Raw genomic sequence first — 24,599 nt, 5'->3', positions numbered from 1 at the left:
ATTTTATTTTAATAAAATGGTTTTTTAATGTTTATTTTTGGGAGATAGAAACAGTTCAAGAGAACTTGAGTGGGGAAGGGACACACACAGAGAAAGAAAGAGAGAGAGAATCTGAAGCAGGCTCCAGGCTCTGAGCTGTCAGCACAGAGCCTGACAAGGGGCTAAAACCCAAGAACCACCAGATCATGACCTGAGCTCAAGTCAGATGCTTAACCAACTGAGCCACCCAGATAACCCTCATGTATAGCACTTTTAATATATCATGCCTCTCCCTTCTAGCTTGCCAAGTTTTTGTTGAAAAATCTCCTATAGCTTTATGGGCTTTCCCTTGGTAGTTGCTGACTCTTGTGTCCTGTGGCTTTTAAATGTTTTTCTTTATCACTATATTTTGCAAATTTAATTACAAATATTTTGGTGTGGATATGTTTTTGTTCATTCTGATAGGTGTTCTTTGTGCCTTCTGGATCTGGATATCTGTTTCCTTCCCCAGATTAAGGAATTTTTCAGCTATCATTGCTTCAAATAAATTTCTTGAACCCCTTTCTCTTCTTCAACTGGGACTCCTATAATATGAATGTTATTAGGTTTGATGCAGTCACTGAGTTTCCTGGGTCTATTCTTGTTTTGCACATTTCCTTTTTCTCTCTTTCATTCACCTTCATTACTTTCCATTACTCTGTCTTCTAGGTCATTAATTCATTCCTCTGTTTCTTTTAACCTGCTGTTCATGCCATCAAGCATGTTTTCATTTCATTTATTATGCCCTTTATATCTCCTTTATTTCTGTGTTAAGAGTCTCACTCATGTCTTCCACTTTTTTTTTTTAAGTCCAGTGAGTTTCCTTATGATCATTGCTTTAAATTCTCTATCAAGCATGTTACTTATATCTGTTTCACTTAGATCGCTGGCAATGCCCTTATCTTATTCTTTAATTTGAGATAAATTGCTCTTTCTGTTCATTTTGTCTGCCTGTCTGTGTCTGTGTATGTAGGTTAAGAAAGTCAGTTATGTCTTCTGTTGTTGAAAGTAGTGACTTTATGAAGAGGTCCTGGAGTGCCCTGTAGTATAGTGTCTCCTGTTCACCAGAACCTAGCACTTCAGGTGAATATTCTATGTGTATTGCTTATTGCCCTGCTGTGTCTCAGTCACTTTTCCTACAGTGCAGTTGTCTGTGCTGACGGTCTTCCTGTTTTGGGCTATGCTTGCTCTCTATGGTGGTGGTAGGACCCAGGCAGGCCAGCTCTGAGGGGGTTGTCTTCTGTGGAATTTGGGAGTGGGGCAGAAATGTAAGCAAAATTTGAGTTGGGCCACTAGTCCTATGCCAGATCCCTGGAAGTGCTGCGGTGGTTGGGGGCTGAGTGCTGGGGCAGCCATGTGCACAAGGCTGGGTATGGCATACATCAATGGCTGGGCATAGTGTGAGACAGTGGCTGGGGAGCTCAACTGGGTGTGGCATGAAGGCTGGGCAGCATATGCTGTGGGATCTGTGCATCAGGTGACTGGACGGGATGCTGGCATGGCTTTAACATTACCCCAAGTCCAGGACCAAGGGTAGGAGGCTTGGAGTGGGCTAGTCTTTAGGAGAACTTGTGGGCTTGGCACAGAGCTGGCAAGTTAGGTAGCAAGTGTTTGTGCAGCCCTGCCTACCACAGGTGACTCTGTGTTTATGTTGGGATAGGGAAGAAAAATGACACCTCTAGCTCCCTTGTTTTCGGAGAAGTCTCTCAACACAGTCTGAAAGTGGTGTGAACAGATCTGTCTCCCATTTGCCCTGAAGAACCAAAAATTAAGTCCTCCATTAAGAGCAACCTCAGGCTACACGTAGCCCCAGTCCCAGTTCCAGGGAAAGCCTCAGATTGTTCAAGGCTAAAGCCATTCTCGGACCGCCCTCAGTTCAGCTGATCAAAAAGAAAAAAGAAACACTCCTATGGTCTGAGTCAAGGCTGGGAACTGCAGATACAAACTAGCCAGTTTCTCACCGCTCGCCTGAACCCCACGTGGGCCCTTTGAACTCACCTCATAATTGGTCATTTTCAAAGGATTCTCAGAAGTCATGATTGGGTCCCACCAAAAGTAATGAACACCTCACAGATACTGAATGGTCAAAGCTGTTACCAGGGGTGCTGCTGTACAATTGTAATTGGTGCTTATGTGATGATGCTACATGTGCTGTAATACCCCCATCCCTTACTCCTTAAAAACCCTATTCGCTATTGTTCTTTGCTTCACCTTGCTGCCATGACACCGGTAGGCTGGTGAGCCCCTGCTTGAGCTTGTAATAAAGACCCTTTTGTATTTGCATCAGTGCTGGCTCCTTGGAGGTCTCTGGGACTCGGATTCGGGCACAACAGCCCCTGGGCTGGTGATAACTGCTGTTTTTATGTTGCCTCTCCACACAGGCTACTGTCTCTTTAAGGGTGGCAACCCAGCTATCACTCACCCTCCCAGCCTGCCTGGTGTTAAGAGAGCTGATTTTCAAAGTTCCAGGCCCCAAGTTCAACTGTTTTTGCAAACTCAAGCAATTCAGCCCCTCTTTGTTATTTTTTGTTTGTTTTTACTTTTGATTTAAATTTTAGTTAGTTAACATACAGTGCAGTTTTGGTTTCAAGAGTAGAATTCAGTGATTCACCACTCACATACAACACCCAGTGCTCATCACAACAAGTGCCCTCCTTAATACCAATCACCCATGTAGCCCATCCCCCCACCGACCTCCCCCATCAACCCTCAGTTTGTTCTGTCTTTAAGAGTCTCTCGTAGTTTGTTTCCCTCTCTTCTCTTCCCCTCACTTCCCCTATGTTCATCTGTTGTTTCTTAAGTCCATGTATGAGTAAAATCATATGGTATTTGTCTTTTTCTGCTGACTTACTTCACTTAGCATAATATACTCTAGTGTGCCCCATGTGAACTCCCTGCTGTGAGGGTCCATTTCTCTCCCTTCTCCATGCACACAGCTCCCTCACTCCTAAAAGCAGCCTCCTTCCACCTTTCTGAACTTCCTAACCTTCAGCTGCAGCTTCTTCTCCATATTTAGCTGTGGAGTTTGTTATTCCAGTCTTCATATTGCTGTCTGGTTTATTGACTTGGACGTGGATGATATCTGGCTATAAACGTGGGCTGGGGTGAGCTCAGGGTCCCTAGTCCACCATCTTTCCAAATTCCTTCAATTTTACCCTTTTTGATAGAAAAAAAAACAAATATTTTTCATTTTTTTAAACTTATGGTGATTTTGCCATACAGAAAAATATTTTACTTTTATGTATATGAATTACTCTTTACGATTTCTGGATTTTGTGTTATGGTAGAGAAGAATACAAAACACAACCTTCTCCACTCCAATATGATCAAAAAAATCTCGTGTGTGTGTGTGTGTGTGTGTGTGTGTGTATGTGTGTGTGGTGTGGGTTTGTTTTGTTTTTCCTAATACTTTTATGGAGGTGGGGGGAAGTAGCAATATTTTTTCTATTACTTTTATGGATTGTTAATGACGCATATTTTACATCTTGGATAAATCTGGTGTGTACCCTGGTACAAAGACTGAGGTTTAAATCCAACCTTATTTTCCTTTAATGCTTCATAGCTGTCCTTATACCGTCTTTTCCCGCTCATTTGAAATGCTTTTTCAGATGTTAAGTACCTGACTATTTAGGTTTATTTTTAGGCTTTGTGTCTCAGAATTACACTAGCTTGTTAATATGATGTAATAATGCCACCCCTTTTTTTTTCAGGCATTTCCTAGCTAGAAACAATCAATCTCCATTTTTCCACATGAACTTTAAAATCAATTGTGTGTTGCTGAAGATTTTGTTGCTATTGTTTATTGGGATCATTATAGTTATATATTAATCTAGAGAAACATGATGTCATTCTGATACCGAATCTTTCCATTCATGCAAATAATGCATCTAATAATCTTTCCGTAAGTTTAGTTCATCTTTTGCTTTTTTTCATTTTCCAGCTGCAGTAGGAAATAATGACGGTGATGGGTTACATCCTTGTCTGATTCTCTATTCTTCTTGCCAACTATTCCAAGGAAAGTATGGAAAAAGCTTTTGCACACTAGTACAGCACTAATTCATAGTTTTTTGAGACTCAGTTGGAAAGAACCTCTTTGCAACAGAAAGACTGGTTAACAACAGAAGAGTTAAGGAGATCATAGTTCAGTATAATATCACAAAGAGTCGTTACATGGAAAATTATATGATATAATATTGGTAAAAACACGATATAAAAATTATAGATATAGTGCTATTACAACCATCTGAAAAACACCTGCAAATTGGCAATAGAAAAGGAAGTTAGATGTTAATAGTGGTTGTCACTAGGTAGCAGGATTAAAAGTGGTTAGGTTTCCTAATTTTTCTTTCTTTTCCAAATTTTACATAGTAAGCTTGATATACATGTTACAATGGGAGGGGAACTTATATTTTAATAATTTGTGACCCAATTCAATGACTAAAAATGGACTTGGAATTAAGCCCCTTTGGGCATAGCTTAACATTAATCTGTACTTGAACTACTTCAAAGGAGGCAGAAGAGCTGAAAAGCAAGAGCAAACCCAGGATGTCATAGCTGTACTTACTGGGTTTTCAGAGCTGCGTTGTCTAATAGAATATGAGTCTTATAAGTGACTTCTATTTTTTGGTATATACACTTAAAAAGTAACAGGTGGAATTCATTTTAATGATATATTTTATTTAACCCAAATAAAACCAAAATATTTCATCATCTAATTAACATTAAAAATATTATTTTACATTCTCTTTTTCTACTGAATCTTATGTATCAGATGTGGATTTTATATTGACAGCACATCTTAATTTAGATTAGCCACATTTCATGTGCTAAATAGCCATATATAAATGATGACTTTCATATTGATCAGTGCAGATCTACACACTGCTTTGATTTGTAGATATCCATAGGAGACAGGTACTGGAAAAGGGTAATGTGTGTGTAGACACAAGGCCAAACAAAAGGTGCCTAAAGAATGACAAAGCTCATGAAGGAAAAACCATTACTTAAAATAAAAATTACCTTAATTAAGATGATTTATGTGGCTTCCCAATGATCCCTCCCACACACATACACACATTACTTTTCAGTGAACAAAACTTCCCAACCTGGACATAAACATTAGGGACCTTGCCTAAAGGGAAAAATCCAGTCTTCCCTGCCATCGGTGGCAGGCTAACTAACGCCAACAACCTTTAATCTGATATGTGAATTCTTCTGGTGGCACTGCCTGAAGCAACTTTTTTTATTTTTATTTAAAAAAAATTTTTTTTTAATTTTTTTTTTCTAAGAGAGAGAAACAGCGTGAGCAGGGGAGGGTCAGAGAGAAAGGGAGGCACAGAATCTGAAACAGGTTCCAGGATCTGAGCTGGCAGTCAGCACAGAGCCCGACGCGGGGCTCGAACCCACGAACTGCGAGATCATGACCTAAGCGAAAGTCGGACGCTTAACCGACTAAGCCACCCAGGCGCCCCTATTTTTTAAATTTCTGGGAGAGAGAGAGAGAGAGAGAGAGAGAGAGACAGCATGAGCACTGGAAGGTCAGAGAGAGGGAGACGCAGAATCTGTAGCAGGATTCAGATCTGTCAGGACTCTGAGCTGTCAGCACAGAGCCTGACCGAATCCAGAGGGGTTCGAATCCAGGAACCATGAGATCATGACCTGAGCCAAAGTCGGATGCTTAACCGACTAAGCCACCCTGATGCCCTCTGAAGCAACTTCTACCCAATGCTGTCCAATAAGGAGGACGTTAACTACATGGGGCTACTGAAATTAAATGTAATTAAAAATTCAGATCTTCAGTGGCACTAGTCACATATCAAGTGCTCTGTATAGCTACATGTTGGCCTGGCTACCGATTGGGGTAGATGTAGGGGGATCAACTCTCAATCCTTAACTCCAGCAAGTGCTTTTGCCTAAAACTGTGCTGGGTGAGAAGGGCCTGGGGCTCTGCTCCTTCCTATGGTCTCCCAGCCGCCTTCATCTCCTCTTACAGAACACACCTTGTAAGGACACAAGTCTAAACCATACAAACTCCATGACAGGCCTTAAGTTTCCCCTCTAAACTAGAAGGTCTAAGTTTCAGTTTCCCTGGAACTATCGGGCAGCTACACACTGCCCAAGGCCAAAGAAACTGCCCACCGCATGACTCCACCACACTACCTTGGCAACGCCCAATCAAGAAAGGCCAGCAACTATAGATAAAACCGGTACCTAATGTTAAAGTTAATCCATTAGGCACTGAACAAGACCCTAGGCTCGCTCTGTAATTGGTTGAATTTAAAAGTACTCTAAAAGTTGTAATTGGGTCTTGCCAAAAGTAACAAATATTCTAGACAATGTGTATTGTTAAGCCCGCTGTCAATGATATTGTATAATTATGATTGGATCACTGTTCCCCTGCCACAACTTCTGTAACTCCCCCGTCACAAACCCCATAAAAATCCTACTCTGCCTTTGTTCGGGGCTCTCAGCACGGATCCACTGCGTTGGTGAGGTCTGGGAGCCCAAGCTCGAGCCCGTAATAAAGCCCTTTGCCTTTGCATGCGTGACTTGGTCTCCCCGGTGGTCTCTGGTTGAGGATACTGCGATCTCGGTATAAGAACGTCACGCTAGCCCAGACTCTCTGTTGCGTGGAGTTCACTCATGGAGCCATAGATCAAGAACTGATTGCTGCCTGCACCTACATCTATGAAAAATGAAAACCAGACACAGAATTGATGTTGAATACCGGTTCACTTCAGCGATAAGTGAAATTCACCCAAGTACTTTGTTTGAATAACTTGAACTCTTTTTAAAAATCCATCTTCTTAAAAGTTTGCTTCCAAAACATTTCACCCCTAGTCCAAGAATTGATGATTAAAATTTAGCAATATAACGTATCCAGAAAACAATTAACAATTGAGTGAGAAAAATATGTAAACTTCTGATTTCCTTACGAAGATGGCTGCTAGAGAAAACAATAAAACTTAAAGCATTTAACTATTTTACATTAGGTTAACAGTGAGAAAGAAAATATTTCAGGTGAGAATAAAAATCCCGTGAGGGACAGAAAATATAGGTTCAAGGAAAAATCCGGAATGATGTAAATTTTCCGTTAAAAGCGAATGATTAAATTGTGGATTTAGAGTCCATTATATTCGTCTGAAATAAGCGGTTTTGTTTAGAAGTCAGCATTCACAACGTGCCAAAAAATTTTCTTTGCGATTACGTAAATTTAAGATGAAAACTATAAAGATGTTACAAAAAAAAAAAATCACTTTCAAAGTCCTTCCAGAGATCGGGTCGGGTGCGGTCCCGGGGCGCTTCTGCCGCGCCCAGCGCTCCCACAGTCCAGGCGCTTCGCGGGGCGCTTTTCCACCGCCTAGCCCGCCCCCGGCCGGGCTCTCGGAGGGAGCGGACGCAGCCCACCGCCCCCACGCTCGGCTCCGCCTCCTCCCGGGGTCGGTCCCGCGCCGCACTCGTAAGGTGTTCCCTGTTCGGTACAGAGGTCGTGAGGTGTTTATTCTACCTAGCCCCTCATTTGCCTTACTGTCTGTCCCACCCTGGAATATACAGTCCACAAAAACTGGAAGCTTCGCCCGCAGTTTCCTGGGGGCAGCCCCAAGCGCGCTACGAGGCAGTGCTGAAACTGGCTTCCTTCCGCGCCCACGCCCTTCGAGCGCACCACGGGTCACGTGCCCGAACAGCGAAATATCATCGAGTCCGTCCTCCGGCCTCCCAGAGAGGACTCGGAAGTGCCCTGGAGCCAGAGCGGGCCCTTCCGGCCGGGCCGTCCGCGCTTTTGTCCCGCCGGCGGCTGGGCTCCCGCGGCGCCGCCACAGCCAGTACGTGAGTCCGCGGCCGCCCGCGCTCCCGCCCCTGGCCCACGCCTGCCACGCCCTCCCCTTAGTGGCCAAGTCTTGGCTGCCCCTCGGGTCTCGGGCGGGTTTTGGAGGGAAGCGTTTCCCCCTCTCTAGATACACGTTAGAGATTCCCTGTATTCCCCCACCCTCAGAAGGCACGTTCCAGGGGAGTGGAGCGGAGGGAAAACCTCAGGCCAGCCGAGGGGTGTGGGGCGTGCCTGTGGAACAGGCTGGTCTCTCTGTGGGCCCAACTCCGGCCTTCAGAGCGTCCAGGGCCGGGTTGGCGTTTCCCACTGTCCGGAGAAAGGCTGGGGCCTGGCTCTTGTCTTTCTTTCCTGTTCGCTGCTTTCTCGGGCCGGAGGGGAGCCCTGGACATGAGCCCTTTAAAATAATCCCCTTGGTGTGCACGCCTTGTAGTTAAGTTTGGCCCTAGGACGTGAGAGTGATTACCAACGTTAGACGGACCCCCTAGGGCTGATCTGCTTCAGTACGCGCCCCCCCCCCTCCGGTCCCCGCTTTCTTCCCATATTTGGGGAGACGATATTGAGAGGCTCCTGCTACAGGTGCAGATCGAGCCCCGGGGAGGCGCTTCCAGACCCATGCTCTGGGGAAACTCACCCGTGTACAGACTGGGGTACGACCGAAGGAGGCGGCTTGCCTTGGGCTCTGAAAGTGAGGAGTTGACTAGGTAGGGAAAATATGGAAGAAGCTCCTAGACTCCGGGTCAACTGGGATGTGAAAGATGAACGGGAAGTGCGAGGGCTGGGTGTGCTGCTCTAAAACATTTAGACTAGGTAGCCACTAGGGTGTTTTCTTTCCGAAAGCCCGAGGGTTTTGTTTTGTTAATACATTTTTAAATATGTTTACTAATATATTTAATACTCTCATGGTTTAGACGTTTAAAATATAAGCAGTTACTAGTGAAAAGGTTTGCTCCCGCTCAGTCATCTTCCTATGCCCAAACTCCACACAGTAACATTTGTGAGTTTTGAGTGTAACCATCCAGTTTGTTTATGCAAATACTGGCGACTGTGAATGTAGTTAGATCCCCTTTTTTCACATAGGTGGTAGGGTATGCTCCAAAGTTCTGTCTCCTTGCTTTTATCCTCCTGATGTATTTTAGGTATCATCAGAATACTAAGAGCTTTTAAAACAGCAACAAAACAGCACTCTGGTAACCGATGGGCTATTGTTTGGGTGTTTTGAATATTCCACAATTTTTTAGATCTATTTGGAGCCATTTGGGTTGTTTTCAATTTTTTTGTTACTTCATCAATGGTGCAGTCTTCTACTAGGACATCTTTTAGCAAGGGTTTTTATTCATTTTTTGTTTTGTTTTTTATTATAGTTTATTGTCAAGTTGGTTTCCATAAAACACCCAGTTCTCATCCCAACAAGTGCCCTCCTCCATGTCCATCACCCATTTTCCCCTTCCCCACCCCCAGCAAGGGTTTTAAAAGAAGAGATCAGTCAAAATAATTTGTTTTATATTAACTCAGGCAGTTACTGATTAGTTGTTAAATATGCCAAATCATTATTGTAACAGTTAGTGTAGAGTGTTTAAAGAACAAATAAAACCAAGTAGGTTTTCTCTCCTGGATCTTGTATTTATGATGATTAGCCTTAGGCTAGCCTAATAATCTAATTCTGTTAATGACACCCTTCCAGCCAGTCTCTGTCCATTTAGCTTTAGAAAATCTCTCAGTCTCCCTTTCAGAATCTCCTTTGTTTATCTTTTTCCCCAGGATGACTAGAAATCTCTTCACCACTACCAGGTATGAGAATGTTCTATTTCATTTTTTACTTGAAGGAAAAATTACCTTTAATCCATATTTCTACTTTTAAATAAGAGAACCAACCCATGTTAACCATTTACAATGCTGATATTCATAAACTAAATGCAATAATAACAAAGGACACACCATATTCTCTCTGTTTTCATCTGTACTTCTTGATTCCATCTTTCATCAGTCTCATTCTCCAATTTCCTAGGTGTTCTTTTTTCTGAATTGGTAAGCATTTTGTGCTCATATATCTTGTTTTTTTGGTCATTTCCAAGCCAAATATATAAGAAGAATTTAAGGTACAGAATCCAGGTATGACACTTGATGACAAATAGACTTGTGGAATATGTTTGGTAATCTGGAGATCTAGAGTAGCTGTTGATGCATTGCTCATTACAGCCCGTTCATAGGCAGGACCTTTTGGCCAGAGTAAGCCACAATTCGTATGAGTTGTCCAGTCTTGTAAAAGGGGCTTCTGACTCTTCTGGGCAGGGACAGCAAGAATTAAGGGCAGGCTTTTACTCTTTGCAGAGGCTTTTTTGGGCATTGATAGAACATAAACAACAAGTATGGAGGAGTCCAGAGGTGGTATGGTGTGTAATTTGGAAGAAGCAGATGGCATTCTAAAGCTAGCACTTTTGACTGATGTAACCAGGCTGTTGGGTCATGCTTCCTGCCGACAACTAGAGAGAACATTGAGAGGAATTTCCCATCCAGTTTGTAGAACTGTTAAGAAATTAAGCCTTTCCAGCCCACTCTATGCAGGAGTTGTGCTTTTGGGGTGATTATTTTCTAGTGTCAGAATGTATGATGTGACTTAGCCAACACATCAGTCATTTTTTTTAAGTTGTTAAAGTCCAGTTAGTTAACATACAGTGTAATATTAGTTTCAGGTATACAATTTAGTGATTCAGCACTTCCATACATCACCCTGTGCTCATCATGACAGGTGCAAGCCCCATCATCCCTCCATCCTCCCATTCCCTCCCCCCTCCCCCCTTTGGTAACCACCAGTTTGTTTTCTTTAATTAAGAGTCTGTTTCTTGAGTTGTCTCTGTCTTTCTTTCTCTCTCCCTCTCTGTTTCTCTTTCTCTCTCTCTTGCCCCTTTGCTTATTTGTTTTGTTTCTTAAATTCCACATAGGAAAGAAATCATGGTATTTATCTTTCTCTGATTTATTTCACTTAGCATAATACTCTCTAGTTACATCCACATAATGCAAACGACAAGAATTCATTCTTTTTTATGGCTGAGTAGTATTCCATTGTATATGTACACCACATCTTTATCCATTCATCAGTGGACAGACACTTGGGCTGTTTACATAATTTGGCTATTGTAGATAATGCTGTTATAAACTTGAGGATGCATGTATCCCTTTGAATTAGTATTTTTGTATTCTTTGGGTAAATACCTAGTACTGCAATTGCTGGATCATAGAGCAGTTCTCTTTGAAACGTTTTGAGGAACCTCCATACTATTTTCCAGAGTGGCTGCACTAGTTTGCCTTCCCACCAACAATGCAAAAATGTTCCCTCTTCTCCACATCCTCCCCAACATCTTTTGTTGCTAGTTTTAGCCATTCTGACTGATGTAAGGTAGTATCTCATTGTGGTACTGATTTTTATTTCCCAGATAATGAATGATGTTGAGCATCTTTCATGTGTCTGTTGGCCATCTGTATGTCTTCTTTGGAAAAATGTCTGTTCATGTCTTCTGCCCATTTTTTAATTGGATTATTTGTTTTTTGGATGTTTAGTTTTATAAATTCTGTATATGTGTCAGATACTAAGCTTTTATCCATACAGAGGTCATTTGCAAATACTTTCTTCTATTCTGTAGGTTGCCACTTAGTTCTGTTGATTGTTTCCTTTGCTGTGCAGAAGCTTTTTATCTTGATAAAGTCTCAATAGTTTATTTTTGCTTTTGTTTTCCTTGCCTCTGGAGATCCATCTAGAAAGAAGTTGCTATGGCCGATGTCAAAGATGTTACTACCTGTGTTTTTCTTTAGGATTTTTGTGATTTCCTGTCTCATATTTAGGTCTTTCAAATCCATTTTGAACTTATTTTTGTATGTGGTGTAAGAAAGTGGTCTACATTCATTCTTTTGCACATTGCTGTCTAATTTTCCTAACACTATTTGTTGAAGAGATTGTCTTTTCCCCTTTGGAAAATATTTCCTGCTTTGGTGAAGATTAATTGACCATATAATTGTGTGTTCATTTCTGGGTTTTGTATTCTGTTCTGCTGATCTGTGTGTCAGTTTTTGTGCCAGAATCATAACTGTTGTCCCTTGGAGCTTTTTAATATACCTTCAAGTCCAGAATTGTGATGCCTCTACCTTTGCTTTTCTTTTTCAAGGTTGTTTTGGCTATTCAGGGTCTTTTGTGGTTCCATACAGATTTTGGGATTGTTTGTCCTAGCTCTGTGTAAAATGCTGTGTTTTGATAGGGCACATGAGTCTTCTTGATTGGCTTATAATAACCTCCTCCCAGACTTCAGGACTCAGTTCTCTCTCTGGTCTTTTTTCCTTTTAATTTTTTTATTATAAAAAGATTTAAACATACAAGAAAGTAAAATAGGACAATGAATTCCATACACCCATAGATCAGCTTTAATAATTATTTTGATTCTGCTACATTTGTTTCGCTTTTCCCTTTGTATTTTTTCTTTATTAAAGTTTTTTAAAGGAAATTTCAGACATCATGCCATTTTATTCTAACATACTTTCAGCCTACAAAAAAAATCTGACACTTCTAACATAACCACAGTGGTATTATCATACCATCCTAAATTAATTCTGATTCCTTGATATTATCTAACAAAGGTTGGCAAATTATTGGGTGATGCATTCTCATAGGTGCTGAGTCATCAGGATGCCACTTCTGGAAGCACATAATAACCACCATTGGTGATACTAATTTACAACAGTTGGCCAAGACATTGTCTAATTTCTCTACTGTGTAATTACCATTTTTCCCTTTCAGTCTGGGCTAAATATTTTAAGATCATGCATATGTACTGCTCCTTCTCAAAATTTCCCCCTAGCTTTAGAATCCATCTCCCCTGATCCAGTCTTTGCTCTGATAGTTGCAGAATACTATTTTTTTTTCAGCTCTACTGTTTTCCACATATATACCAACTGCCCCTGGCATTCTGCTATAAGTAAGCCACTTCTCTCCCATTTATGTATGGGCTCATGAAATCCTATTTTCAATGGTCTGTAATTCATTACTGTACATAATTATTATGGAGCCAAAATTGTGTGGCCAGGCTGGCTTGTGGTCTTATGATATACCCTGTCATTTAAAAAAAAAAAAAATTATGTTTATTTATTTTTGAGAAAAAGAGAGAACATTAGCAGGGGAAGGGCAGAGAGAGAGGGAGACACAGAATCTGAAGCAGGCTCCAGGCTCTGAGCTGTCAACACAGAACCCAATGCAGAGCTCGAACTCACAAACCTTAAGATCATGACCTGAGCTGAAGTTGGACGGTTAACCAACTGAGCCACCCTGGTGCCCCTACATACCCTGTCATTTTTAAGCATCTCCTTACTTGTTGGCATAACAAGATGCCCCAGCTCACCTTCTGTGTATCCTACCGTAGCCCAGCATCTGCCATTTCTCTGAGGAGCTCTGTTTCCTTTTAGCAGGTAGTAGTCGTAGAGACTAAGAACAGGGTGCTGGATGTGCTTATTACTGCTAAGATATTTTTTGCTTCTTGGCTTTTCAGCAGAGAGCTAGGGACTATGTATGCCGACTTGTGAATACACAGACATGTGCACACACCCACATACACACACACATACATAATTTAGAAATCATGAAATCACACTGATCTCTAATTCATCCCCACAGGTCTTTCTTGCCTTCCCCTTGTCCATATTTTTTGTCTCTTCTTCCTCCAGGAGAGCCTTGGCTTGCAACTAAGTAACACATTTACTTGGTCCCCTACCACATCTAAAATTGTTTCAAAATTACTTTGCCAACGGGGCACCTGGGTGGCTCAGTCAGGTAAGCTTCTGACTTCAGTGCAGATCATGATCCCATGGTTTGTGAGTTCGAGCCCCACATTAGGCTTTCTGCTATCAGCACTGAGCTTGCTTTGGATCTTCTCTCTCCCTCTCTCTCTGGCGCTCCCCCACTTACACTGTCTCTCAAAAATAAATAAACATTAAAAAATAATAAAAATTAAAAAAATTACTTTGCCCACACCTTTGCAGAAGACAAGCCTGTTTAAAAAGTGTTGTTTTCAGCTCTTCCCCACCACTCCCTCCAGCCTTTCCAAGACTGAAGGTATATAGTACATGGTCACATATTATGTGATAATCGTGTGCCTAAGTTACATAGGTTAGTTGTTTGTTTCTTTTTGTTCCCTTCCTATGGTTACATTATTCCTGTAAAACACAGATGAGTTCATTTGTTTCCATTTGCTTTCTGGTTTAGCTGCTTTTCCTTTTTGTAATTCTCATTGATTGAATTTTATTCTTTGAATATGCAGCACATTATCATGCTTCCATAAGTAAAATCTGCAAAATGCTGTACTTAGAGTATCTCTCTTCCCTATCATTTTGCACTGTTCTCCGTACTCCTCCACTTATAGGTAATGGGGCTTTACTGATTTCTGGCTTCTCTCATTACTGTAAAGTTAAGCAGGTATATACTCATTTATTTATTTTTCTTCCTTACATAAAATGTAGCATGTATGCTTTTTTTCTCTCTACATTATATCCTGGAAATTGATCCCTTTCAGTCAATTTATAGTTTTTTTTTGTTTTGTTTTGTTTTAGTACTTCATTGTGATTATGTGTCATAGTTTATTTAACTGATCTTCTATGCTTGGATGTTTAGGTAGTTTTCCAAATTCTGTAGATATAAATAATGCTACCATGAATAGCTTTGTGCACATATGCTTTTTTGTATTGTTGGAAGTGGATCTTCAGTATCAATTCCTAGGTGGGAGTTCTGGATTGAAGTGTAAATGCACACAGTTGTGTCAGATATTGGCAAATGCCCCTCAACAGAGGTTATGCCAATTTGCATTCCCATTAATATATGAGAGTGCCTGTTTCCACCACAGCCTCGCTGACAGAGTGTATTGTCAAGCTTTTAATATGGCAGATGAGAAATGGTATCTTAGTGTAGTTCTCATTTGCATTTCTCTTATAAGTGACATTGAAAACATGTTTAAGGGACATTTTAATATTTTTGTGAATTGTTTGTGTCTCTTGCACATTTTTCTATAGGAATTTTAGTCTATATTTTTCAACTTTTGAAAATTTGTAGGAGAGGTATTAGCCCCTATATATGATGCACATTGTAAATACTTTCTTTCATTTTTGCCATTTCTCAATTTTGCTTATAGCATTTTTGCCATGTAATTTGTATTTATAAAATTTATCAATCCTTTCTTATTGTAGATGATTCACAGTTTGAAAACTTTTTCTGTAATCATATTATAGAAACTTTCATTCATGTTTCCTTCTAGTATTTGTATGGCATCACATTTTTATAATTAGTGCTCTGCTGCATTTGGAATTTATTCTTGAGTTATGTTATGAAGAATGAATCTGGCTTTATCTTTTTCCAAATGGTTTTCTAGTTGTTCAACACTATTCTAAATAGTGCCTCAGTAATTTGATCCGATATTTTTATATGCTTGATTTTTGTAATTAAGTGTAATTAAGACTGTTTCTGGACTTTCTGTTCTATTCCATTTGTCCATACACTGGTAGCATGCTGCATTAGTTATAGAGGCTTTTTGGTATATTTTAATACCTAATATGGCTAGTCCCCCCTTATAGCCCTTCCTTTTGTTTTTTTTTGCTAGCAATTTTTGTGTTTATTTATTTTTTTTAACTTTAGGTAGGCTCCATGCTCAATGTGGGGCTTGAACTCATGACCCCAAGACCAAGAGTTGTGTGCTCTACCAGCCAGGTGCCCCTTTTATGTTTATTTTAGAGGATTTGGCTTTATGGCTATAGGAACTTGAACATCTTTCTTTCTGAGGTTTGAAGATGAGTAGAGGCAGATGGGCCAAGGCCAAAGGGAATGAATGGAGCATGGTCCCTGATAAAAGATGTGTTGCAGTTGATGGTTATGGAATACTGCCTGCCCAGTAGCCCTCGCATTTCAGCAACATGAACTATTCTGCCCAAAGTAGTAGAGACAAAGTAGTAGAGTGCTTTCAAGAGGAACAAAGAATCCCTGCTTGAGCCCTAAAATCTGTTTTAGGAAGGAGTTTGCCTTTCCTGAGTCCTGTGCTTTATACCCAGGTTCCAACCTTAATCAAATAACCTGACGTCACTAAGAAGTAATAATTATTCACGTAACACTCACCAAGTAGCCGGCATTGTTCACAACACTTCATATATGTTATCTTATTTAGTGTTCATGCCAACCCCATTGCCCTCATTTTACAGATGAGGAAACTGGCACAAAGAGGTTAAATCACTTTCTTGAGGTCATTTGATTAAGTATTTGAATCCAGGGAGTAGTATTTCCTTTGCTTGGAGGTTCGTATTTTAGCTTCTCATCTTTGATATGTCTGACTGCTGTTAGCTTGTTCATAACGTGGAAATGATGCATCTTTGCCTGGCAGGCTGGATGGAGCATGCTCTTCCTTGTAGAATTCCTCCCTGACTGCCTACTTCCCAGGGTCAGGTGTTCCTTGGAGGGAGAGTCCAGGAGGCCAAACCAACTCCAAGAAGCTGCAGTTTGATTTCTTTCTCATGTCTTTCATGACTGTCTTCATGTTTCCATTACCATCTCCCCAATACCTCCACCTAGGTCTTCTCTTTTTTTAGCTTTGTCTGTTTAGTTTTGCTGACTATGTCTTCTTAACTTTTGTCTTATTAATCTTTCTGTTTCATCTTATTCAGGAAGAATAAGAGATTTCTTCTAACCTCTGATTGTTTTTTCATGACTAGGTGATAGTTTCCAAAAACCAGTCAACATCTGTGGTTCTGTACATTATTTCAACCCATTTTGGTTGCTCTCCTGCTAAACTGTTATGCAAGAATAGAAAAACTCTTTTTTCCATTGAATATCCAATAATGTCAGCTCCACAGGGGTAGAAATTTTGGCATGTCCCCTTTTGTATCCCCTGAAGTTAAAAATGGTACCTATCACACAGCATGCAGTCAATAAATATTTGTCAAGTGAATGAGTGAATTTGGATGTAACTCTTCCAGTTTCTTCTAAACAAAGTGAACAGGTATCATTTTCATTTTCTTGGTTTAGTGTCACATTTGAAGGCGACGGGGACTGAGGATGAGGAATCAACTGAAAAGTATGAAAATGATAGAAATGCAGAATCTGCGTGGCCAAAAGCAGAAGGTTTTCACAAGGATCATATGCAGGAATCTAAGGTTGGTGAAACTTGTGATTGGAATAGCAAGGTAGAGAGTCAATTGGAAAATCCAGAGGGAAAAAGGAGGATGGAAGACAAAAGTGGCACCGGGGAAAAGATGGGCAAAGCCAACAACACAGCAGATATAAAGATGGAACAGGAAGATGAAGCATCTGAGAAAAGCTTACATCCAAGTTCAAAACTTGTTATACACCAGACTGTCCCTATAGAACAGATAAGCAGTGAACGAGACAAAAGTGTGGAGAACCTTAATGGAAACTCTCATCCTGGTCTGCAGCAGAAAAACAGTGCTCTTAAGAAATCACACAGATGTGAGGAGTGTGGGAAATCATTCAAATACAATTCCCGCCTTGTTCAACATAAAATTATGCACACTGGGGAAAAACGCTATGAGTGTGATGACTGTGGAGGGGCTTTCCGGAGCAGCTCAAGCCTTCGAGTCCACAAACGGATCCATACTGGGGAGAAGCCGTACAAGTGTGAGGAATGTGGGAAAGCCTACATGTCGTACTCCAGCCTTATAAACCACAAAAGCACCCACTCTGGAGAGAAGAACTGTAAGTGTGATGAGTGTGGGAAATCCTTCAATTACAGCTCTGTTTTGGACCAGCATAAGAGGATCCACACAGGGGAGAAGCCCTATGAATGTGGTGAGTGTGGGAAGGCTTTCAGGAACAGCTCTGGTCTCAGAGTCCACAAAAGGATCCACACAGGGGAGAAGCCCTACGAATGTGACATCTGTGGGAAAACTTTCAGTAATAGCTCTGGCCTTAGGGTCCACAAAAGGATCCACACAGGCGAGAAACCTTATGAATGCGATGAGTGTGGAAAGGCCTTCATTACTTGCAGAACACTTCTAAACCATAAAAGCATCCACTTTGGAGATAAACCTTATAAATGTGATGAGTGTGAGAAATCGTTTAATTATAGTTCTCTCCTCATTCAGCATAAAGTCATCCACACTGGAGAGAAACCTTATGAATGTGATGAATGCGGGAAGGCCTTCAGGAACAGCTCAGGCCTTATAGTGCACAAAAGGATCCACACGGGAGAGAAACCTTACAAGTGTGAGGTCTGTGGTAAAGCATTCAGCTATAGCTCAGGCCTCGCAGTTCATAAAAGCATTCACCCTGGGAAGAAAGCTCATGAATGTAAGGAGTGTGGAAAATCCTTCAGCTATAACTCACTTCTTCTTCAGCATAAAACCATTCACACTGGAGAGAGACCTTACGTATGTGATTTGTGTGGGAAAACATTTAGGAACAATTCAGGCCTCAAAGTCCACAGGAGGCTTCATACTGGGGAAAAACCATATAAGTGTGATGTGTGTGGGAAAGCCTATATCTCACGCTCTAGCCTTAAAAACCACAAAGGAATCCATCTTGGGGAGAAGCCCTATAAATGTAGCTATTGTGAGAAATCTTTCAATTACAGCTCCGCCCTTGAACAACATAAAAGGATTCATACAAGGGAGAAACCTTTTGGGTGTGATGAGTGTGGAAAAGCCTTCAGAAATAATTCAGGCCTTAAAGTACATAAACGGATCCACACTGGGGAGAGACCTTACAAATGTGAAGAATGTGGGAAAGCCTACATCTCACTATCAAGCCTTATAAATCATAAAAGTGTACACCCTGGGGAAAAGCCCTATAAGTGTGATGAGTGTGAAAAAGCTTTCATCACATACCGAACCCTTATAAACCACAAAAAAATCCATCTTGGGGAGAAGCCCTACAAATGTGATGTATGTGAGAAGTCTTTTAATTACACCTCACTGCTTTCTCAACACAAAAGGGTCCACACTAGAGAGAAACCTTATGAATGTGACAGGTGTGAGAAGGTCTTCAGAAACAACTCAAGCCTTAAAGTGCATAAAAGAATCCATACGGGGGAGAAGCCCTATGAATGTGATGTGTGTGGAAAAGCCTACATCTCACACTCAAGCCTTATTAACCATAAAAGTACCCACCCTGGCAAGACTCCCTACACATGTGATGAATGTGGAAAAGCTTTTTTCTCAAGCAGAACTCTATTAAGCCATAAAAGAGTCCATCTTGGGGAGAAACCCTTCAAATGTGTTGAGTGTGGGAAATCTTTCAATTACAGTTCACTCCTTTCTCAACACAAGCGGATCCACACAGGGGAAAAACCTTATATATGCGATAGGTGTGGAAAGGCATTCAGGAACAGCTCAGGCCTCACAGTGCATAAAAGGATTCATACAGGCGAGAAACCCTATGAATGTGATGAGTGTGGGAAGGCATATATCTCACATTCAAGTCTTATTAACCATAAAAGTGTCCACTGTGGGCAGCAGCCCTATAATTGTGAGTGTGGAAAATCCTTCAATTACAGATCAGTTCTTGACCAACACAAAAGGATCCACACTGGAAAGAAGCCATACCGATGTAATGAGTGTGGGAAGGCTTTCAATATCAGATCAAATCTCACCAAGCATAAAAGAACGCATACTGGAGAGGAATCTTTAAATGTGACAAATGTGGGAAGTCACAGTGACACATCACAGAAGAGAACTCATGATGGAGGGAATGCTGTGGATGGGACCAGGATGAGCATATCTGTAGGAGGCAGAGCTTACCAAGTCTCAACTCAAATGGAAGAAAAACCTTATGAATGTATGAATATCATATGAATATGAGGTATTTGTTCATGGCTTATAATTTACATAGTATAAATGAAACTGAGTACTCTTCAGTATGATCTTCAATCATAGCAAGGAAGTCTACGATGTCAAGTAGTTGAGCCTTTATGGAACATAAAATAGTTTATACTAGGAATAAAACCTATCAAAGTGACAATATTTGAAAATCCTTCAAAATAAGCAGACATTTCTGGACATGAAGCATATGGATGAGGAAAGGACTTTGCTTAGAAGTCATATAGTCACCATCAGAAAGTTCATATTTGGTTAAATTCTGTGATAGAAATAGGGGAAATTCAGCTATAGCTTTGAGTCCCAATTATACATTGGTCAGTGGAAAAAATACAAGAAGGGCCTCCAACAGGCAGATTCAGAGCGAGATAGGCTTCAGGGGATATATATTCAAGAGTAGTGATCGTCAAGTGTAAGTTTGATATAATTGAGTAATTTGTGAGGGGTGATGGTGACAAATTTTTAAACAAAATTGGGTTTTGTTGTAGGAAGAGTGGAAAGTGTAGACCTGAATCTAGCAGTAAATAGAGTCGTTAAAAATGCAAGCTGATTGGATTATACTGTTATAATACGTTGGTTCAATGGAGAAAACTTTAAAAATTTCAAATGAGCCCCCTCAATGAATGATGAAGTGTGATCACACATTGTGCTACAAATAAAAGGTCCTACCATAGACAGAAATTCAGCACATTGCATAATTAATGGAAAAGGTCTTCAACATGAATTTGTACCTGCACAAAAATAATTGACTCAGGGATTCCTATGAATAGGAATGCTGAGAAGGTCATTTTATTGCAAGAGCTAAAAAGCTGAGTAGCTATTGATAATAGAGGGATTGGAGGAAACTGATGCTTCTTAATAATCCTGTTAAATGTTTGATTGTTTTGGAATGTATTATTGTAAAGATTTCATGCACCACATGTGTATTGTCTGTTGTAAAATGTTATGAGTACTATGTTCAGGGCTCACTCTGTCTTGGCCATGAAGAGCCAGATGGTTCTGGTGAGGTAAGGTGTAATTCCAATAAAGAAATTCTTCAAAAATAAACAGACTCTGACTGAATTTAGATGGAGCAGTATGGCAGAGAAAGCCGTTTGTGTGTCATATCTTTGTGGGGTAAGTTAGACCATATCCAACTCAGGGAGGGCAGCAGGGGACTTATACCACGGGGCTAGTAGCTCAGGTTTCACAAGAAATTAGGTGGTGTCTCCACCAGGAGAAGTGCAGAATGGATTGGTCTTCATACTGAGGCTGGATCATAGCTCCTGGGAATGGGCGGGCTGTGGGACTGATCTGTCACCACACAGAAATAGTTCTCTTGGGAACAGATAGAATTTAACAAAATATTTATGTTACAGGTAACTAAAAGGGTCAAAGGAGAGTCTAATGAGAGTTAAGTAAGCTGTTGAAGAATACTCCAGGTGAGGCCTATTGAGGCTGAATTCTAGTCCTGTCTTTCTGGCTCTGAAATCCACTCTCTTTACAAGAGAGCAGTCTCTAGCAAGATAGTTTCCTAAGCTTTCTAGGATTTGTCTCTCACCCTGCTCTAGCCTCATGCCTCACTCTAGTACAGTTCTTTCACTTTGTCTCCAGGCCTCCACCAGTAAGTTTTGATGGAAGGAGGAGGAATGGGGCTAGGAAAAGGAGAAGGAAAGACCATTTATGCCACTCAACTCCACTTTGGATTGTCACAACCACACTTGTTCTCAGTCCTTCTGTACATGGAACACTGGCAAGCTTGACCCTCTCCATAGACTTGGATTCATTTATTCAGGAAATACTCATTGAGGATCTGCCAGGTATAATCCTCTGTCCTAGGAACTAGGCAGCAGCAGTAAATAAAGGATAAAGGTAATAAAGGTAAGGGAGAAAGTCCACAAGCAAAGCTACACTAATGGATGCTGAACTAAATTGCATTGCTCAGAGGAAAGTGACCACCACCAATGGGGAAGAGGGAGACAGCGGTGATATTTGGGTGGGACAATTGAATTGAGTTAAAGAGGGAGGGGTGGATGGGCTGCCTGGATGGCTCAGTCGAGTAAGCATCTGACTCTTGATTTTGGCTCATAGTTTGTGAGTTCAAGCTCCACATTGGGCTCTGCACTGACAGTGTGGAGCCTGCTTAGAATTCTAGGTCTCTCTCTGTCCCTTCCCCCTCAAGAAATATTTACCAAAAAAAAAAAAGAGGAGTGATTAAAGCATCAGAAAAGCTCACACATCCTCTAAAGTGGCTGGTGGCTCCAGGGTTGGTGCATAGTGGGAGGAAAGGGAAGCCATAGACTATCAATTCCAAGGAGTCACCAGGTATCTTTCATTTACCTAAGGCCACCAGTTTCTTGATCCCCTCCCCTCCTACCCACCTACTTGAACTCCACTTGGACCTAATGTACCACCTACTATTGGGAAAGAAACAGGTGAAATAATAAGGGAGGGGATGGCTACCATTCAAATGGGGATTCTGAGTGCCCCAGCCCACTAAGCACTGGGATACACTCCTACTGAGGCCTCCATTGAGTCTGACCCACAGAAAATGGGTCAGGGCCTCTTGGACTGGACCTTAATTCCACCTGGGACCAGATAACATGATACTCAAGCTGATCTCAGATAAGGAGGGGTCTTTGAGTTTTCAGTTGTCCCAGGTGGACTTTGTGGTGCAACTGCACCCGTCTAGGCTCACCTCAGGACTAGAGCTCATGTAGGGAACGCCATCCTCCACCTTTCCAGAGAAAATACTTTATGTGCAAGAAGGAAATTAAACTTGCCAATTATAGGTAAATCAAAAGATTAATTTTTAAAAAGGTAGTGTCTGGGGCATCTGGGTTGCTCAGTTGTTAAACGTCCTACTTCGTCTCAGGTCATGATCTCATGGTTTGTGGGTTCAAGCCCTGTGTCAGACTCTTGAGTTGTTGGCACAGAGCCCAAAGCCTGCTTTGGATTCTGTGTCTCCCTCTTCTCTGCCTCTACCCTGCTCACACTCTGTCTCTCTGTTTCTCAAAAAATGAATAAACATTAAAAAATTAAATAAAAATAAAAAGGTAGTGTCTAATTCAAAGGGCTAAAGCTAGAATTGAAATGTTGGACAATAGTAGGCAAATTGGAAGCTGGAAGATCTGCCTAAAAGTGACCTAAAATAGTTATATTATTTCTGAGGAGGTCAAGATTCTTCTTAACTCTGGATTTTAAGTTAACTATGTGTGGCAAAATGTCATGGGCAAACACTAGAAGGACAGAAATAAAGTGTGTATATATGTATGTGTGTATATATGTATGTGTGTATATATACACACACACTGATCTGGACTGGAAAATCTCAAAATCTGTAAGGGAAAAGCCAACACTAAAAAGGCAAGGCAGTACCTTCTGGTAAAGGTAGGCTATGTTGTCTGGGTCAATTTCATACCAACAACAGTGAAAAAATTCATTTTTTAAAGTTTATTTATTAGACAGTGTATGTGCAGGTGCAAATGGTGGAGGGGTAGAGAGAGGGACAGAATCATAAGGCGGCTTTGCACTCAATGTGGTGACCCACATGGGGCTCAGTCTCACTAACCATCAGATCGGGACCTGAGCTGAAATCAAGAGTCAAGACATTTAACTGACTGAGCCACCCAGGTGCCCCTAAAAAGTGCATTTTTAAGAATGAAGGTGGCATGCTCTTCCCTTCCCCTGAAGAGAGCATTGAGGATAAAAAGACGGTGTAGTTTCAACAGATGGTGATTTTAAAATGAGATCTCGTCATCAGTAAAGGGAACACCAATACAACTTATGTCCTAAACTCTTGGCTTATGTTGCACAGCTGGGTCCCACTTAGCTACAGGGAGTGAGAGATACAAGGTCAGGGCCAGGCCCACCTGAGGTGGTGAATCTTTGAACTTTCTGAAGGTGACCTGGGTTCCCAACGTGCTATATCCTCAAGATAAATCCATCTCTCAGCCCAGCATACTGTAGAGACAGTGGCCTTGTAACTGAGCAGAGCAATAGCAAAGAAAGGGAAAAGGATATATCCCTAACACTTTGTCATCAATGACCACCCCTTACGACCCAGGTAAACAGTCTGAGACCTGGCAAAAGCAAACACAAGGCATCTTTGGAAGAGGAATTCTTCAATCTAGACCTCAGAGAACCTTTTAAAGAAAAATTTCTTGGGAGCAATTAATAAGCAAAGATAATCAGGTGTCCTAGACTCTGGGTCTGGAGTTCTCTTATCCAGCAAGAGAGCGGATGCAGGATTGAAATGTGAGAGAGGCTTATGTCCGGGAGAGACAAGAACCTGGAGTAAGGGTCCTCACTCCATTTTTATTAGGATCAGAAGGCTTACAAGTGTGATGGATGTGCACAGAGACAATGAAACTGTAAACATTAGCTCATGGGTGTGAGGGAAAGGGGTTTTTGAAGATATGCGGTATTAGGGGTTTGGGTGAATACACAACAAAATCCTGGTACCAGGCAGAAGGTTGTTTACGGCAGGCAAGAGGTGCCACATGTGTTTATCTTAGCTAGCCTAGGGGACAAGATAGAGCATACTACCTCAGGGTCAACAAGGCACCTTTCTTCTGGTAATTAACTCCACTCTGGGCAACCTTGCCCTGCTGTGGTCTACAGCTCTGTTTACCTCTTTACCTATTTTGGTCCTTCCTTCCTGTGAAAGCAGCTTTCTGCTATTGTACTAAGTTGGGAGGCATTTCCACCCTGAATACCTAATCTTGTTTAGCTAATCTTGAATGCTTTCATCCTGAGGTTTCCTATTCCTATACCTTTGTTGTATACTGGGGGTGCTTTGCCTTGTTTACCTAATCTTGTTTACCTAATTTTTTTTTTAACATTTATTCAGTTTTGAGAGACAGAGAATGAGTGGGGAAGGAGCAGAGAGAGAGGGAGACACAGAATCTGAAACAGGCTCTGAGCCATCAGC

The 24,599-nt window shown here is 41.2% G+C and overlaps 1 protein-coding gene across 2 annotated transcripts; it reads left to right on the top strand.

The window, feature by feature from the left end:
* Nucleotides 1-7,797: 7,797 nt before the first annotated feature.
* On the top strand, nt 7,798-20,734 carry ZFP62 (ZFP62 zinc finger protein). Of its 2 annotated transcripts, none has more exons than XM_077767264.1 (2): nt 7,798-7,841; nt 16,884-20,734. In XM_077767264.1, coding segments are annotated over exons 1-2 (2,784 nt in total). In that variant the 5' UTR covers nt 7,798-7,840; the 3' UTR covers nt 19,667-20,734. The 2 variants fall into 2 exon arrangements, with proteins under 2 accessions (XP_077623390.1, XP_077623391.1); XM_077767265.1 differs by lacking the exon at nt 7,798-7,841 and adding an exon at nt 9,557-9,634.
* Nucleotides 20,735-24,599: the final 3,865 nt, after the last annotated feature.

This window comes from Crocuta crocuta, unplaced genomic scaffold, assembly GCF_008692635.1.
Source record: "Crocuta crocuta isolate KB4526 unplaced genomic scaffold, BGI_CrCroc_1.0 scaffold185, whole genome shotgun sequence".
Classification (NCBI taxonomy): domain Eukaryota; kingdom Metazoa; phylum Chordata; class Mammalia; order Carnivora; family Hyaenidae; genus Crocuta; species Crocuta crocuta.
The sequence above is the reverse complement of the archived record's forward strand: the minus strand, read 5'-3'. Positions and strand labels throughout refer to the sequence as shown.